The 16,889-nt window shown below is 42.5% G+C and overlaps 2 protein-coding genes across 2 annotated transcripts in view; both read left to right on the top strand.

Annotated features, from left to right (window-relative positions):
• The window catches only part of GUCY2C (guanylate cyclase 2C), a 45,615-nt gene extending 37,695 nt beyond the window's left edge, over positions 1–7,920 (top strand). Inside the window, exons 21-27 of the mRNA XM_075158918.1 lie at positions 1,119–1,277; positions 2,670–2,862; positions 3,253–3,427; positions 4,387–4,485; positions 5,246–5,340; positions 5,985–6,061; positions 7,629–7,920. Coding sequence (XP_075015019.1) covers positions 1,119–1,277; positions 2,670–2,862; positions 3,253–3,427; positions 4,387–4,485; positions 5,246–5,340; positions 5,985–6,061; positions 7,629–7,803 — 973 coding nt within the window. The 3' untranslated portion in view covers positions 7,804–7,920. The remainder of the gene's footprint in view (positions 1–1,118; positions 1,278–2,669; positions 2,863–3,252; positions 3,428–4,386; positions 4,486–5,245; positions 5,341–5,984; positions 6,062–7,628) is intronic.
• Positions 7,921–12,154: 4,234 nt separating this feature from the next.
• The window catches only part of PLBD1 (phospholipase B domain containing 1), a 41,524-nt gene continuing 36,789 nt past the window's right edge, over positions 12,155–16,889 (top strand). The window contains exon 1 of the mRNA XM_075153250.1: positions 12,155–12,261. Within this exon, the coding sequence (XP_075009351.1) occupies positions 12,186–12,261 (76 nt within the window). The 5' untranslated portion in view covers positions 12,155–12,185. The remainder of the gene's footprint in view (positions 12,262–16,889) is intronic.

Genomic DNA, 16,889 nt, shown 5'->3' with positions numbered 1-16,889 from the left:
GGGTTTTGTTGGTATAAAGCTGTGGGATAATAAGGGCCGTAGCTGGATAAACCCTGTGGGGTTATACAGGCCTTTCACCTGGCTAATGCTGCATTGTTCCTATAGAGTTTGGTCTGATTTAATTATTTTGATGTTCAAACAGTGAGCTTGGGAACTTCTCTTGGGAAATTGCTCCCCAGTTTTTAAAGCTCTCCTCATCAACAAACCCCAACAATACTCGCATCATTTTACACTTTACGTGGGCAGAAGGACAACTGCACTATGTATAACTGAATGTATCAATTGAATAATCTTACTGCAGCTGAACAGAAAGATGTCCTGGTTCAGCTCCTAAGCCTCCATCCTACAAAAGCAAAGAGGTTGCCTCTTGCCACATGCAACATGGTGTTCTCCTCATGGGGGGGTCTAAGATGGTGCATCCCTGACATAAAGATTTGTTTAAAGTAAGAGTGGTTTTAAAGTCCAGTTGGGTACAATACTAATCTGACTCTTCCAGTCAGCCTGGCCCCCTCTACTTCCAGGCTGCTTTGGCGAGTGCAGGCTGCCCAGACAAACTGGGGTTATGAGTGGCTCGTGTTACCATACTTCTGCTGCCAGGAGTTACTAGGCTGGAGTCCGCAGGATCTTGTGAGCAAAACTAGCCCAGGGGCTGCTAATTGTTCCATTGAATTGTTCTGTCTTCTACACAGGCAGCCCCAAATTGTCTTAATCCTTCTAGCTGAAGTCCCCATCTAAATGTTATATACAATTTTCTACCTACTATCTTTAGCTTCCTCTCAGGATTCGAGCTTGTCAATTACTTTTTACAAATGAACGTTCATGGATTACGCAAGGTAACCTGGAGTTGACAATATTAGCAGGGCTAAGTGATTTAAGAGTGCTTTAAGAATTACCAGCTCCAAGTGAGAAGCGTGGATCACAGACTTTAAATTCAGGTACATAAGCCCTCCAAGCAAGAAAAAGAATGATGCACTTGAGGCACTTTGCATTCTAACTACATGGAAGTCAAACACTGGAGAAGTTTTCCATGGCTCCTTTTTTGCCTCTTTTTTTGCCTCTCTCAACAATGGGCTTCCGTTAACCTTTCTTGTTGGCTCCTATATTTCTGTTATTTGCAGTAACTACCATGGCCAGACCAATGAAAGCTACATGGATACCCTGATCCGGCGTCTACAGCTGTATTCCCGAAACCTGGAGCACCTGGTGGAGGAAAGGACAGAGCTATACAAAGCAGAGCGAGACAGAGCAGACAGGCTTAATTTCATGTTACTTCCAAGGTAACTGGCCAGGAGGATTTTACTGGGATTTTATTTACATATATCACCTGATTCTTGGAGAGTGGGATTGGGATTAACATTAATCTTCTATTTCCTTCCCCTCTAATCTGATCCTGCTAGGGAGGAAAAAAGAAGAAGCTGTCCCTGAGGTCTCCACCCTATGGTGGAGTTTCAGGCCAAGATGGTACTGGGACCTGCTATCTTCCTCAAACTCTCTTCATGCACAGGATCCCTCTTTCCAGCACAAACCTCTTTTTCACTGCCTTCCTGGGAACACATAGATCTACAGTGATCCCACATCACAGAGCTCTGTTCTGCTCCAGCACCTTGCTAGGTAGAAGGAGCATCTCCAGCTGGAGAGCAGGAGTGCAGTCCAACTTTAGGTGGGGGTTTAGCAATGCAACAGAGGGGCTGAGGTGGGCTGGGCCATACTTGGCCAGACTGGGCTAGATGGATGCTTCAGAGGATGGTATAGGACAAGTATTATTGATATTATAATATTGGTAATACCAGTAATTTTGGTATTGCATACATTTGGAATAGTAAAACTATCCTGGTATGTCATTACTAGTTTCAAGGGTATTTAAGTAGTCAGGGTATTGATTTTATGACTCATCTTAAAAAAAAAAAGTGTCTGTTCAATCCAGTTTTGGGGAAAATTTGAAATGATCTGGCTGTGTAGACTGTGCGACAAGGAATCCATGTTTCCTTCTACTCTTCGTTGTTCCTACCACTCTATTATTGTTTCATTGTAGATGGAACACAGCATTGTGCAACACCTATAATTTTCTGGGTTTCTTTCAGTTATTCTCTTCTAATATCTCCACTAGGACAGATATTTTCCTGGATTTAGAAATGCAAGAAAATGAAGGTCCCTCTGAATAGATATTGACTGTCATGGCATTGAATTTTTGTTCCATAAAATTATCAGACTATGATATCTCATCTGAAATCAGGATGAGGTGATGTAATTATCAGGATGAAATTACTTCTGTGCTGGGGAAACAAAAAAAATGTCTGTTCTTACTTATTGTGTGGGTACAATGTAGGTCTACATGTCAGAAGTTTCAGAATTTCAGTTTTAAATTTGACTCAATATCCCTATTTCTGACCTTAGCCAAGAAGCTTAGTTTGCTGTGCCTCAGTTTCCTCACGGCTATTAACACACTTGGATTTTGTAAGGCTGTAGTGCATTAATTAACATTAGTAAGTGCTCTGAGGTCCCTGAAAGGCATTGTGGGCATCTAAAATGTGATTACAGTGGCAGTTTTCAGCAAACTATTTGATGTTTCCTATACAGAAAGCAATGATGCGGTTGGGTGGCATGAAAAAATACCTTTAATATTAAACACAGACTACTCATCTGTCTTCCTGCCTTCTCTATTTCCACAGGCCAGTAGTAAAGTCTTTGAAGGAGACTGGCCTGGTAGAGCCAGAGCTATTTGAAGAAGTCACTATCTACTTCAGTGACATTGTTGGCTTCACCACACTCTGCAAATACAGCACCCCTATGGAGGTGATAGATATGCTGAATGATATCTACAAGAACTTTGACCACATTCTTGACCATCATGATGTTTACAAGGTGATTAGCTCCACACTTTTGCTCAGTTAACAACCAGGGGACACACAAATCAAATTGGATGATGTGGTGGATTTGGGAATCTGCCTTCTAAGCAAAGACAAAAGAGAGAAAAACAGGTCAAGATTACCTCATTTCAATATGCTCTCAGTGTGCCCGCTTATACCAAATTTTCTATACTAGGCTGTCACAGATTCATTAACTGGAATGCTGGTACAGTTATAAACACTCATATACCAAAAAGGTGTCAGCTACCTTAAACTAATCAATCCTGCTGTCCAGGGAAGAAATGTTTAATCATGAAAAAGAGGATCTGATAAAACCTTTCTGCTTTTAACTAAATATGTAATTTGCTATGTCTGCAGGTAGTGAGTTCTAATTTTGTTTCCACAGGTGGAGACCATTGGTGATGCTTACATGGTGGCGAGTGGTTTACCAAAGAGGAATGGCAACCGGCATGCAGTAGACATCTCCATGATGGCTCTGGACATCCTCAGCTTCATGGGATCTTTTGAACTGAGACATCTGCCGGGTCTGCCTGTTTGGATTCGCATTGGAATTCACTCTGGTACACAGCAGTGCTAGATCAACAATGACAATGTTATTGCCTTGTTTTTGAACAGAATAGACATCCATAGAAGACCTGGTAGTACATCATATGCAACTGCTCTCCTCATGATGAATCAGGTTGAAAACAATGTACCTGGAGGACGAGCAACAGAAGTAAATAAGCCACTGGTTTGTTCCCCCGTAGTGAAATAGCCCATACCCATTCATTCATAGCTTAAGTCAGTAGCTAGGAAGAGCAACTGCCATCCTGGTATGGTTAAGCCAGTTGTATCAAATAAGCCTTCGCAGGTCACTCCTTCCTGACCAAAGTGGAGATCAGCCATGGCCAGATATGCTTGTCTAGCCACAAAATGCAGGCCTGTATTTTATACTTTTGGAGGCAAAAGTTCTGACAAGCCTATGTGGGAATTCATGTTTTAATTAATCCGTAAAAATAATTTTTCTCAAAGGGGTACTGCAGATAGCTCAAGCAGATAGCTCCCAAGTACTTTGGGAAATTTTATCTTTTCATTTTTGTTTGTTTCAACAACCACCTGAACACCAGCTGCCAGGGGAGGAACATATCAGCGAAAGCGATTGAAGCACTGGGAAACCCTTTGAGGCACCACTATGCACCCCTCCATAATGAAGCTTATTTTCTTTTCCTCTTGCTGCCAAAACTGACAGTTAGTAACTGTATTTTTTTCTGCACAAAAATTGTGTTTAAATACAATTAACACTGTGCAGCCATGTCCTTTTTATGCTCTTATTGGATTATGCAAGATGAACAGAGCTAGGCTTGGTCTGGAGTGGAAGGGGAGACCACCAGTTACTCTGGGAAGTAAGGTACAGAGTATCGTCATTGGTGAGGAACGCAGAGCTCCAGCAGGTACTGCACTGCTCTGCAACAGTGAGACACCTTCCAAACAAACAGTGTCTTGATCCACCTTTTTTTCATTCTCTGCATCCCATTTTCAGGTCCATGTGCGGCTGGTGTGGTTGGAATAAAAATGCCTCGTTACTGTTTGTTTGGAGATACAGTGAACACAGCTTCGCGGATGGAATCCACGGGCTTGCGTAAGGATTTAATTTTAGCTGTCAGTGTAGCAGGACCAAAGGCTATTGGTTAGTTTGTGACTGAACTGTCTGTTTTCAGCTGAGAACAACTTATTATAAGCTCGCAGAAGTTTTAAAGATTAAGAAGCCCTATTTGTTTTGATTACCAATTGTTCCACTGTCCCGCTGGGCAATGAAGAATTGCTCTTTGTTCATGCTTCAGTGCTGGTAACAGGGAGTACGTAGGCTAGTTCGCTGGCTGAGTTCCTTTGGAAGATATGATACTTATATGTCTGGATTTAATTTTACTCTATGAATGGTAGATTTTAGTTTGACCTACAATTGTATTACAGCTGTGCGTGTAAATACGCTGACTGTGCATTTTAAATTGAAGCAATTATGTCTTCAATTTCACCATTAGGGAACTGTGCCAAGAGCCAGTTTGTCTTCCTTCTGCCCAGTGTCTTCACATGACTATTCTCTGTATAGGACACTCCCAATTATTCTTTTTCCTTTTGGCATCTAAATACTACAGATACCACAGCCACCTGTATTTCAGATCAAGGGCTGTACCAGCTATTCCCCCCTAGATGCAATGCTATGTAGGCGGAGTCAGATTTTTTGTACAGCGGTATAATTGATTCTCATTTAATTTGACTCTCAGAATTTGTGTTGATAATAACTGGAAGAGCTTCTGCTATAGCACCAGTTTTCACATATACTTAATATGATTATGTAGTACATTTCCAGATTGAGCTTTTATTCTGTCTTTATTTTTTAGCTTTAAGGATTCATGTAAGTGGTTCCACTATTAACATCCTGAAAAGAACAGACTGCCGATTCCAGTACGAAGTGAGAGGAGAAACGTACTTGAAGGTAACCTTTACCATGCACATGCATGAACACAGAGAAGAGGGATAGTATAAAAGCATTATATAGCTGAGCGTACCCCGCAACTTAATTAGCAGCTGGGGAACAAGGGTTACAGATCAATCGGTATCACAGTCTCTAGTAGTTGAAGACACTTCTATAAAGACAATGCAGGCAATGAAGAGCTCCCTAAGTCATAAATTAAAGCAACATAAAGATGTGGAGAATAAATGAAGCATACCATTTGTAACAGAAAATTGTGGAGTGAATTAATCTGATGGAAGAGAAGCTGAATCTATTGTTAATTTGCTCATGCTCCAATATCTGTCTATCTACCAATCCATTTATTTCATTCTATTACACTTGGCAGATGCCTGTACGTGGGAGCTGATGGCAGGCAGCGCAGCTCACCTCTCCCATGGTGTGTGTTTCAGGTCATGGAACAAGGGAGCGGGTGTGCAGCTGCATCTCCCTTGTTATTCTTCTTCTCACACCTGATTTTTAATCCTTTGCTGTGAGCATCAGTTACTGAAAATAAGCAAAGGCAAACACGGCAACGTGCAATACAGTATTATTTAAGTAAATTAACTACAGGAAATTGCATTCTAATCCCTAAATTGTGCTTTCTCTTCTTTGTCACACATATTTAGGGCAGAGGAACAGAGATTACCTACTGGTTGACCGGTACTGAGGACAAGAAATACAATCTCCCAACGCCTCCTTCTGTGTAAGATGGTCTTTATATGTGAACAGGGAAGAGAAATTCCCAGTCTTTGCACTTTAGCCTTCACTGTTCCTCCCTGGCACTTGTTGTGGTTTTTTTATACTACTCAACTTGCCTTCAGTAGTTAGAGGCTTAACTGTGTATGTGCATATAAACATGTGTAAATATTCATGACACGGGATTATGCCGAAGGTTATTTGTATATATAAGCGCTTAACAGGTTCATTTCCTTGGAGGGAAATAAGACTTACAGGACAAGTTGCTGATGTGGTAAGGGCAAGAGATCGACAGAAAAATGAAAAACATTAATATTCCCAAAACTTTAGTTCTAATGGCACTTGTGTGTGATAGTACAGTGAGAGGATAACTGCAACTGAATGTGCAGCTCTCTGTAATACCATGTTATGCCGGTGAGCTCTTGTGGGGTAATTTGTAGAAGGAATGAAACTTGAGGATTTTGAGCAGTATTCTGCTAGAATAGGCGGACAAAGTTACTGTAGTATTGCACAGGCATAAAACCTTTAAAAATTGAACAAAAGCTTACTTTCTAATACATAAGAGATAAGTTATCAAGAAAAAAATATGAGGTTGATGTCGTGGAACTGAGCTATCATTTTGCATTAGTATTGAATAAAATATAGTAATAGCGGAAGTGTTGTTTTTGAGAAACGATGCAAAATTGAAGTCAGGATAACTGGTTGCATTTATTTCATGTGTATTTTGCATATGAGTCCTACATTATTTCTTGCAAACTCATTAAATGTGGAAAGTTCCTCACTTTCTGCTCTAAACTCCTGTGTACAGTCGCTCTTTACCAAGCGGGAATTTGCTGCCATCTGCTTTGAATTGACAGTGTTTCAGTACAACTTGAAGCGATTATATAAAGTACAAGTGTTTGTCTCTGAGCTGAGCAGGAAATGACTCTTTTTTAAACTCAGAACTCCTTTTTTGAATTAATATGATCAGTTGAGACTATCAGAATTATCAAATTGGCAATTCTTCTGGAATTCAACTATTGAAAGTACCTCTTAAGCTGGATTATGTGGTCAGTGATGTTTTTGTTTTCGCTTCCTCATATAGGCTGTGACTAATAAAATTTCCCCTTAAAACTGTCATATGTGGGGTACTCCAGCAAAAGCCAGACACACTGCAGAAATTTATGAAAAGGTGGCAACTCTGTTACTGAAGGCCACCTGAAGTTGAATAGCAGAAGTGCTGGCACCAGTAATGGTGTTGAGAGCTAGAATCTATTTTGATTTGGAGTTAATCTAACTAATTTCTTCCTTTTCATGCAAATAATGCTGAAATTTTTTTGAAGTCAATAATGACACAGCTACAGACCTCCTGTGCAGAGACAGGGAGCTGTACTATCTGGAAAAATCACATATAAATCCTGAATTCTATTCCCAAATCCAGAACTTGGATTTGGTTCTGCCCACACTTTCTATCAGGAGTGTGTGAATGTCATGAAGATAAGCATAGAATAGAAATGTTGAAAAACCACTGGGGATCTGGGGATCACTAAACACATGTGAATCACTGAATTTTTTTTCCATCCTGTCGCTTTTAGGGAGAATCAACAGCGGTTACAAGATGACTTAGCAGAGATGATAACAAATATTCTTCAGAAAAGGGAAGACGAAGGGTTCAAGACACGGGAGCTTTCACGGGTAGCTAGCTACCGATCAGGTACCCTGGAATACCTGCAACTGGCCAGCACAGAGAATTGTGCCACGTATCTTTAAAACTGGATGTCTAGTATGACTCAAAAAGCTGCAGCAACTCTCTGGAGTACTTCATGTGAAGGCTGGAGGCTTATACCTTTTCAAGCATCCTTTCTACCATCCGACCTGCTATCAATAAATCAAACCTCTCTTCACTGTAATGTCGAAATTGTTGGATGACTTCAGTAGGACACATGCAGCCTGATTTGAGGTAAATGAAAATATCTGCACTTGAGTCTGAAAAATAGCTTTTTTCTTTGTTTTGGTTAGTTTTTAAAATGTGATAGCCTGTTCAATAATCCACTTCTGAAAATATTCACAGCAAAGCCTTAATTTGTCATGATTTTTAAATGTTATATTTAATTTGTAATTTTTATTTGAAGAAAGATTTGCTGTAATATATTTGAAAATAACATCAAACATACCATATGTAAAGCCTGGATATGTTGCCATTTTGCTTCTTCTGTTGTTTTCCCCTGCGTCTCACGTGTTTTGTTTAATCAAGTTGACTTTGTTCAAGAGACAACACTTCTGTTATTTACCTTGTGAGATTACTCCAGAAATTGTGTGGTATCTAAAGCTTATCTGAATCTCTTGGGCCTGCAAAATGAAACTGGAAATCTTGCAAAACCAGACACTTTCATATCTTTTCTCCACTTCTGCTTCTGTCCCCAACCCAGAAGTGCAACAGAAATGAAGGAAACAAACTTCTTCAGAAACTTTCAGTTCAACTTGTGGGTGAAGTTTCACAACCAGGCAGAACTCAGGTTTTACTGAAATGACTTGCTCATTAACTGACGACATGACATTTATAAACAGTTTTAAAAAGCAACCAAAGCACAGGTGACACATGTAAAAGAAAATCAGCATTCACATGAAGAAATAACAACTAGTGAGTGAAATTTTTGCAAAGGCCTCTTGTGCATTGGTGGCTTTCAAAGCAGAGCTACTTCTTTCACCATTGGCAAATACCGGTCAGTATTCAAACCCTAAAACTTGGTGCAAAATCATTCTTTTATGGTTTTGAACAGCATTTTTGTCCAAGTAAACAACCTAAAAAGGTTAAAAAAGAGCAAGCCAGTTGCCTGTGTTTTTTCTTTATCAACCTAAACTGGCTTTGTAAGAACACACACACTCCCCAAAAGAACAACTAGGTATAAATAGACAGATCTGAAGTGCAAAGATTCCTGGAAAAATTAAATCAGGAGGTGCTGTAGGGCTTATACTCTTGCCTAATGAATGCAAATTCCTACACCCTGGAACACAATATAGACAGAAATAGGAGACAGCATGTAACCAACAACCACAGCTTGCAGGTTATATGTAACCAATCTTAAACTTGGACAGGCACTAATACCATATCATTACTTCTTCAGTTTATGTCCTAAAGGAAGTGTTCATTGGGATAAGGATAGAAAAAAATGTCTGGTATTCTAAAACTGGTATGTATTAAAAAGACTACCAGTACAGTAAAAAAGCATAAAGTCTGCTATTCCCTGCCCCGTGGTGCCAATCAATAAGCTTCGTCTCTATGTCTGCATTCTGGGGTGCGACTGCTGTGCTTCTTGGCACCACTGGACTATTCTGGTTGCTGTATCTGTGTCCTGGTTCTGGCTGGGACAGAGTTGACTTTCTTCCCAGTAGCTTGGGGGGTGTGCTGTATGAGAGGAGCGTTGATGGCCCATTGATGCTTTGGCTGTTGCTGGTGGTGCTTGCACCGGGGGAGCACAGCTGGGGTGGTGGGCCCAGCTGGCCAATGGGGTATTCTATACCACGTGACATCATGCTCAGTATAAAAACCAGGGGTGGGGGGGGGCTCGCCCCCCGTTCGTGACACGCGGTCAGCAGTCGGTGAGCGGTTGCATTGTGCATCGCCTGCTTTGTATATTCTCTTATTGTTGTTCTCATTGTTATTATTACTGTTCTACTTAATTTTATTTCAATTATTAAACTGTTTTTATCTCAACCCGGGAGTTTTCCTACTTGTGCCCTCCCAATTCTCTCCCCTATCCCACTGGCGGGAGGGGGTGAGCGAGCAGCTGCGTGGGGTTTGTTTGCTGGCTGGGGTTAAACCACGACAATCTGATAACGCTCAGCAAGTGTAGCTGTAATGCAGTGACAAGCGCTGGTCTCCTCAAGTCTGAAGCAGCCCACTACTACTACTATCTTAAGCAGAGTTGCTCTGATCTTTCAAGTGATATAAGTCTATTTTTAAAGAGGAGTTTTACGGGTTCCATCCTTGACACCTTTGAGATACAAATTATTTTAGAGCAAATGCCTGCTGACACTGATTGAGACAATTAATTTAAACAGTGTTTAGTTTTCAGTAGCTCTTCTCTTTCCTGCATTCTTCAGATCATAAATTTCATATAATTCTTTGAAGATAAATAGTTACCTTAGCAATGAGTTGATGGATCCATCTTCTGGCAGGCTTGTTTTCTACATGGTTCTGTCCCTGCACGTACCTGTCACTCATACATCACAATAAAATCTATTTTGTCTGCTCTTAAAAAATTTGCTCCTGGTTTCTGGTTTGAATCTGTCTTAGATTCAATGTCTTACCATTGCATCTTGTTATCAAATATTAGATCAAAGAGCCCTCTACCACTGGAAATCTGTCACTGAAGGTCCAGTCATTCACCTCTCCTGTTTCTTTTAAGCAGTGAAACGTTATATTAAAAACCTAGTGTGAGATATAATTTTGTTTTCCAAGTGGAAAAGATTTTGGCTGCACCATCACCATTCATTTGAACTTAACCCACACCAAAAAAAATTCTGTGAATCCCTGGGCTGGAAGACATGTGGAAGTGAATCTTTCCAAATACACATCAAGAGCTTTGTAGCTTTGATCACATTCAGACTCCCCCCTTATGTCCATCTCATTTTTGTCATGCATCTGCATTCCCCTCCTGTTTCAGCATTGTGTATTTGTGGTCTCTACCCTACTTTGCATGTGCCTCCAATTCCTGGCCATCACTTGAACACAGAGAATCTTGTTTTAAATACTTTTTTTTTTTTTTTTTTGCTGTGTGATCCTATACAGGGATTTCTATGGAAAATACAATTTTGTATTTTACTTCACCAACACAGTCAAACTGAGAGCAGCATGTGACAGAGGTGAATTTCTCATTTGGAAAAACCTTTGGAAAATATTCCTCCAAAGCAAACAGAGCATCCATTCATGATTAGAAATGTAAGAGTTATTTTTCACTGGGGAGGCAAAAAAAAAGTAACAGCACTGTGTTTTATTCTTATCTCTTAGTGAAAAGTAGCCCAGAATGAAACAGCGATGGGTATGGAAGGATCCCTGCAGCCGCCAGGAGTGTTATAGTGCTCTTACCCTGGGCTTGAGGCCAAGTCTCGCTATTTGGCCTGAACTGGTTGGCATGTGACCTCGTTATATGAGGCTATTACAGGCACCAGTATCAAATTTGAACTATCTTAAACAATTACCGAAACATAAAGTCCTAATAACAGCTGTTTTAGGACAGTGGTAGAATATCCAGCACTAGGGGAGAAGACAGGGCAGCATCTTAAAATGATCGGAATCACGGGGGCAGGGGAAGACCCCACGGGAAGTTCTCCCTATCTGAAAACCCTAAGAAAAAGACCATCCCTCAGCTTTTCAGCTGGGGTCACGCGCAGCGGTTGTTCTTTTCAACCGGGCCAAATGCTGCTCTTCCTCTGATGTAAAACAGAGTTTGGTAAGACACCACCTAACTCCTGTTGCTTTACCGGAGTAAAGCAGGTGCTTTGTGCTTTCCTGATAAACCTTCGCCCCTTTTCGGTTAATCACCCTTGGCAAGTCCAGCGGCCCAGCAGGTGCCAGCCCGGGGCTCCCTCCTCACTGCCTCGTGCCATACGAGGCTGGCCGGCCTGGTGGCGTGGCCCGACCTCAGCCTGGAGCGAACCCCACATCCTGGCGGGGCCTTGGGGGCTCCAAACAAGCGCCAGGGTCAACAAGATGCCAGGGCCCTGGGCTTGCCGCCCAGCTTGGCTCAATACCTTCCCCAGCGCCTTCTGCCATCACCGCCAGCGCGCCGGGCTGCGAGGCGGCTGGGCACGGAGGGCAGTGCGCAGGCCGGGCCGGCGGGGCAGCCGGCAGCCCCGTGGCCAACAGCCGCCTCGGGGCCTCTGCCGCGACAGTTTGGGCGGGAAGCGCCGTGTGAAAACCGGCCGCCGTTGCCGGCCTCCCCCGGAGCGTATCCCGGACCCGGAGGGGAGAGGGCGGCCGACGCGGGGGGCAGCCCTCACCCCGGTAGGGCCACCCCCAGCACGGGGCGCCGGGGCCGGGGCGGGCGCCGGAGGAGGCGGGGGCAGCGGCGAGACCTGCCCTGAGCGAGGGAACTTCTTAAAGTCCCGCCGCCTCCCGGTGCCCAGAGGAGGCGCGGGGGAGCAGCAGCATGGCCCGGCTCGGCGGCGGCATGTGCTGCTGCTGGGGGCTCGTCCTCCTGTGGGCGGCGGCGGGGGGCCGAGCAGGTGAGGCGAGCGGGGGCGGGGTGGGGCAGGCGGCCGGCCCTCAGGGGGCGGCAGGGGGACCTCGCCCCGGAGCCCCCTCGCCGGGGCGGGCGGGAAGGGAGGGAGACAGCAGGGTAGCCCCGTGCCCCGGGGGTGCCAGGCGACCGGCAGCGGTTGTCCCGTCGGCGGAGCCCGGCCCGGGGTTCTGCCGCGGCTCCCGAGGAGGCAGCGCGGCTCGTTCGGGCCTGCCCCGGGGGACCCGCCAGGCTCCGCGCCTCGCCTTGGATAGCAGCTCCTCGCTGCACCTCCTCCCCGGCTGGCTCCGGGGGGAAAGGCCCCCCATGCCGCCTTGGAAACGGGTGAGAGGCGGCGAGGGGCCTCGTCCTCCGGCAGTGCCAGGGGCCGTCGCGGCGGTGAAGCCCCCTCCACCCCCCGGAGGGACTGGGGAGGGGCCCGGCTGCCTCACGGGCTGGCTCCGAGAGCACCCTGTGGCCTGCCGGCTGGGGCAGGCTCGGCCGTGGTGCCTCGTGGGTGTTAAGTGCTGGCACTTCATTCCTGCATGCTTTCAAAACGTCTTTCCCGTTCCCGGAATGGGCGAGGGGAACCAAACTAAGAATTTAACAGATGGGAAGCTGCCTTGAGCGCCCAGCGGTGCTGGGTTTTAATGTAGTATGCGTGCGCGGGAGTCATCTAGGATGGACACTTCGTTTTGGTGCCGTGGCCTACAGCGTGCCGCGCCTTGCCTCTTTAACAGAGTTTTAGTGCTGGTTTGCGGGCATAGGTCATCATCTGCGTTTCAGAATTCGTACCCATGCATGATCTGATGTTTTCTGAGTAGATAAACTTGTGTTGCCATTACAGTAAGTAATTTACTAATATCTGGTTAACGTAAAAATTGAAGTTGTTTTCTATGGTACAAACACCACTTCATGTTAATTTTGTGCTCACGGTTGTTTTTTATCATATATTTGCATAATATACATTTTCAGTCAAAGTTGTAAGGCTCCAATTAGGGTAATTCAATAACTGATACTTTTGTAACACTTTTGATCTTCTTCTGTTGACTGCTATAGCTTTTCTGTCACCTGATTTTAGAGCTTTATTCTTGTTGCAACTTCAGAGTCAGATTTGGATGCAAGCAGAATTTGGCAAATGCCATAATGGCATGTTTTGGTGAGCTTCACAGTTTTCCGTAGAATCTCGGCTTTCTGCTTAAAAATTGAGTTTCTGCTTGGTATGTTTGAGAGATGTTGCACCTGTGGACACACACTGTGGTAATTAACTATGTGCTAGAAAAGACTTGCCAGTCAGGTATGAATAGAGGTTTATTATTTTTTTCTTTTTTCATTTCAATGTGTACTGGTTTACCAGCAGCTGGAAGGATAGGGAAAGGAGTCACTAAAGGAGGGAATTTAAGAGATGCTGAGCAAGTGAGGAGCATGTGAAAGTCAAGCTGCCTCTGGAGGATCAGTAAAAGTTAGTGATAGCAGCCATTTAGAGCAGAATGCCCATTAGAGAATTCTGTATACCATTTGTACTGATGGTAATAGTAGGGTTGTTGGGGAGCAAATCTCAGCAGGAGACTATCTCCCTCTTCTGCTGCTTTCAATGAATTCTGAAGAACTTAAGGACTGGATTCAGTGTTTATCTTCTAGGAAATTCCTGGTTAATTTATTAATTGCCGCAAAACAAGGAGAAATTAAGGTAACAGTTGTTTTAATGTCCAAAACGTTACAAGCATCTCATTTTGCTGATGGTCCTACCTCATCTTGGAGATCTACTTTTCAAATCTTACCTGAATTGGCAAAAACTTTTAATATTATATTAGCAGGACTGAAGAAGGGTCAACTGTGAATCATGCAGAGGGAGAGAAAGGAAATTTAGGGTATAAAGTAGTTTCAGCTAATACCTGACTGATTCTTCACATCATAATTGAAGTACTAGTAGAAAACTACTAAGTAGCAAATAAAAATGTCTTTAGGCTGTTTAATGGAGTAAACTTGGCCTTCAGCACTGTGAATTGTCTAGTTTTTTTTTTTTCTTAATTGGTTCATTGTTCTCTAGCATTTTGAACACCCTGAAGATTCTTCATCGTTTCTAGAAACTGTTTCTAGAGAATGTTCTCTGGTAAAAGTGGCTTAAATTTAGGGACTATGAGATTATTGAAGCTACTTGTGAAATTATTAATTTTGGTTCCTCCTTGGATGACCTATACTGGGGACCTATAACTGTTTTGGTAAGTTTTCTGTATCAGCTAAGCTTTACTAGTAAGTATGCTTGTGAATATGAAAAACATGCAAGACTCAAACTCGTAATTTATAGTTCACATTTGAATATTGCTTCTCTCTCATGTAAGCACAAATCAGGGGATTAGGCTTCAAATAATGACAGGCCTGTTAGAGGCAAATTGAAAAATTACTTAGACCTGAAATGTAGGAGGAAATAGGATGAATTAAGGCCAGTAGAATAGAAAATGCAAATAGCTTATATTCAAGCAGAACAAGAAAGCATTTACTCCTTTAATTGAAAATTACTGGGTTTTGTGTTAAGTTCTTGTGTGGTTTAAGCTAATCTCTAAAGAAGTCCTGAAGTACTTAACATTCGTTTTGTAATGGATTCCAATCATAACTGTATTTTGAAATCTCAGTTGTACTTTAGAGGTATGCAACCTTTTTTAAACAGTTAAAAGGATGGTTCTAAAATTTTTAATGGGAAAATAGGACAAGCTCTATCAAATTACGAAATTGAACAGAAACATCAGATGCTCCTTATTATGGTTGACCTGAAATATTTAAATGCTATACCGTGCTAATATGATCTTTACTACTGAACATTAGCTGTAGGAGAGGGTATACTGAAAACAGAAGATGTGCACAGAAGATGTGCTAGGTTTTTTTTGTTTCTAAGTTGTGCAAAACTAATTTTCAGTGAAATAGTGGAGTGATAGCTTTCTTATTTCATGGAAAGTGTATAGGTGGAATCTACAAAGTACATCTGAACACCTCTACAAAAAACGCTTTACCTTTGAAAAGCCATAGATAAAAATAAGCATGTAAAATATAGATAAAAATTAGTAAGGAAGCCAGTAGTTTTCCTGTTATTAGGAGATGCTCACAGTTGTTAACTTAACTTGGCTAGTTACATGCAGTCTAACCAGTGCTTCATGGCTTCTGAGTTAGCTTGTTTCTCAGATTAAGGAAAAATAGGAATACTAATTCTCACCCCCAAACCTTGTAGCTCTTTCATCTGCAAGGAAAAGGGAGTTCTGTTAATTTCTCTAATTAGAAAGTCCAATAGTCTATCTAGATATATGTATGTTTTAAAAACAACTTATGGTTGGGAAAGCATAAGGAAAAGCAGCTGTTGCATATTGCCAAACAAATTTTACTGCCATTCTTAAGGCATGTCAGGTGTTATTTTTGTAGATGTAATTTATTTAATAAATATTAGTGGCAGTTATCAAATACTGTGTTTGTTAGATGGCGTTGGGCCATCTCGCTGTACTGCTCGTTGTTCTTCTTCCTCATCTTCTCTGTCCGATCTGTTCTTTCCTTTCAAGTTGCTGCTACTCTTTCATGTCCTCTTCAGCATCTGATTTCTTTTTTTTCATCTTGCCTCAGTCCTCTCACTTAGTATTTCCTTTAATTGCTTTCTCTATATTCTCATGAACATGTACGTATTTCCACTCTCCCGCTGCCACCAAATAAAAGACAAGCTCCACTTTTAACATAACCTTGGCAATGCCTGTATTGAACCAAAAAGGCAGAGAACAGATTTGGCATTTCAGCCTAAAAACTGAGGGGACTACCACCACCTCCTAGCCATGGCTGAAATATCTTCATTTTTCTATTATTTAGGTTATAATCTTGGCAAAAAGCAGATACTTCTCACTTGTTGAACAAATTCCAGCACTCTGCCAACTATAGTCCCTGTTTCTGGGTCTTTATTTGACAGAAGCACTGATGTATCTTTAAAAACAGGCAATTTGAGGAAAGGTTCTCCCTGTCCCTACTGACTGCAGAAAGGAGAAGGAACACTTGTTTATTTCCAGGCTTTTTTGTCACTGCACTTCGCTTCTGTCTCCCACCATAGAGTGCACTGGTGGTTGTGGTGGATGCAGTTCTCCTGGCTGGCTGGTTGCACACAGGGGAACTGTGACTCTGCTGACCTACCCTATCCCCAGGGATTTTGAGTCATTCATCGTAGTGGGCTTGGCTTGTTATTTAGGTTATTCTAAGCGATACTGTTATGGAATAGCCACAGATTATCACAGTCTTTTCTTTCTTCAGAGTCCTGAGAGCAGGCAATAGGCTGAAATACTTGTCAGCATTCTCAGCTACACACTGGGAAGTCTAACTTCGATGATAAAAGGATGATTTGTAGATTCGTGGAGATGTTGCATTTGAGTCATATGTAAGAAGTTACCAATACAACTGCTGGGATAAGAGATGCTAGGGCCCCTGCCTCGCCCTCCAAAAATAAATATAAAAGTGCCAGCATTATTCAAGGTTCCTGTTGTGGCAGGACACATAAGGGATTGTTTGGAAATACGCAGTTGCTTCTTGTATACCTATATTCCATGTTATACTTCAGTTCTACATGGTTTTCTTGGCAAAGGTAGTACTGTTAGTTTAGATGAACGCAGATTA

Source organism: Calonectris borealis, chromosome 1 (genome assembly GCF_964195595.1).
Source record: "Calonectris borealis chromosome 1, bCalBor7.hap1.2, whole genome shotgun sequence".
Lineage (NCBI taxonomy): Eukaryota > Metazoa > Chordata > Aves > Procellariiformes > Procellariidae > Calonectris > Calonectris borealis.
This window is presented reverse-complemented; position numbering and strand designations above follow the sequence as displayed.